The sequence below is a fragment of the Penaeus monodon genome, chromosome 31, assembly GCF_015228065.2.
Source record: "Penaeus monodon isolate SGIC_2016 chromosome 31, NSTDA_Pmon_1, whole genome shotgun sequence".
Classification (NCBI taxonomy): Eukaryota; Metazoa; Arthropoda; class Malacostraca; order Decapoda; family Penaeidae; genus Penaeus; species Penaeus monodon.
Genome location: NC_051416.1, coordinates 18,064,224 through 18,064,718, shown reverse-complemented (window position 1 = coordinate 18,064,718; position 495 = coordinate 18,064,224). Strand labels below are relative to the sequence as shown.

The 495-nt window shown below is 45.5% G+C and overlaps 1 protein-coding gene across 1 annotated transcript in view; it reads right to left on the bottom strand.

The window, feature by feature from the left end:
- Positions 1 to 495, bottom strand: part of LOC119593055 (rho guanine nucleotide exchange factor 5-like) — a gene marked incomplete at its 3' end in the record, with an annotated part of 83,593 nt that overhangs the window by 75,928 nt on the left and 7,170 nt on the right. Inside the window, 1 exon segment of the mRNA XM_037941957.1 lies at positions 54 to 98. Within this exon segment, the coding sequence (XP_037797885.1) occupies positions 54 to 98 (45 nt within the window).

The window sequence follows — 495 nt, the reverse complement described above, 5'->3', positions numbered from 1 at the left end:
GGTATTCAGTAAAGGGGGGGTTTATACGGAAGAGTAGCCTGCAGGAAACTTACTGTTCCTCGCACGACTGGAATTCCAGCTCCTGGTTTCAACCGTACCTGAAAAAGAAAACACTTTCATTAATTGATGAAATAAGCAATATCTTGAGCAAAATCTACATAACCTAAACATTTTCATCACAAATCAGCATTCACATCAGAATCGGGCAATTGGATATGCTCTGCCAGCACTTCTGTGCGCCTCTAACCTTTCCTTATACGCGAAATTCCTCCATAACAGTTCCATTGTCTACTTATGGGACTTTTAATTCCTAGAGATCAGCGTAAGAACAACAAAACGACCATCATTTTTACACCCTACCTGGGTTAACTTAACTGTTATATTAACTGTTAAAAGAATCGAGGGCACGTCGCCCATCACCTGAGACCTGCAGGGGGGGCAGGCGAGTCTCGCGGCTTCCTTCGCAGAGCATGCCCATCCGGCCCGCCGGGTTGG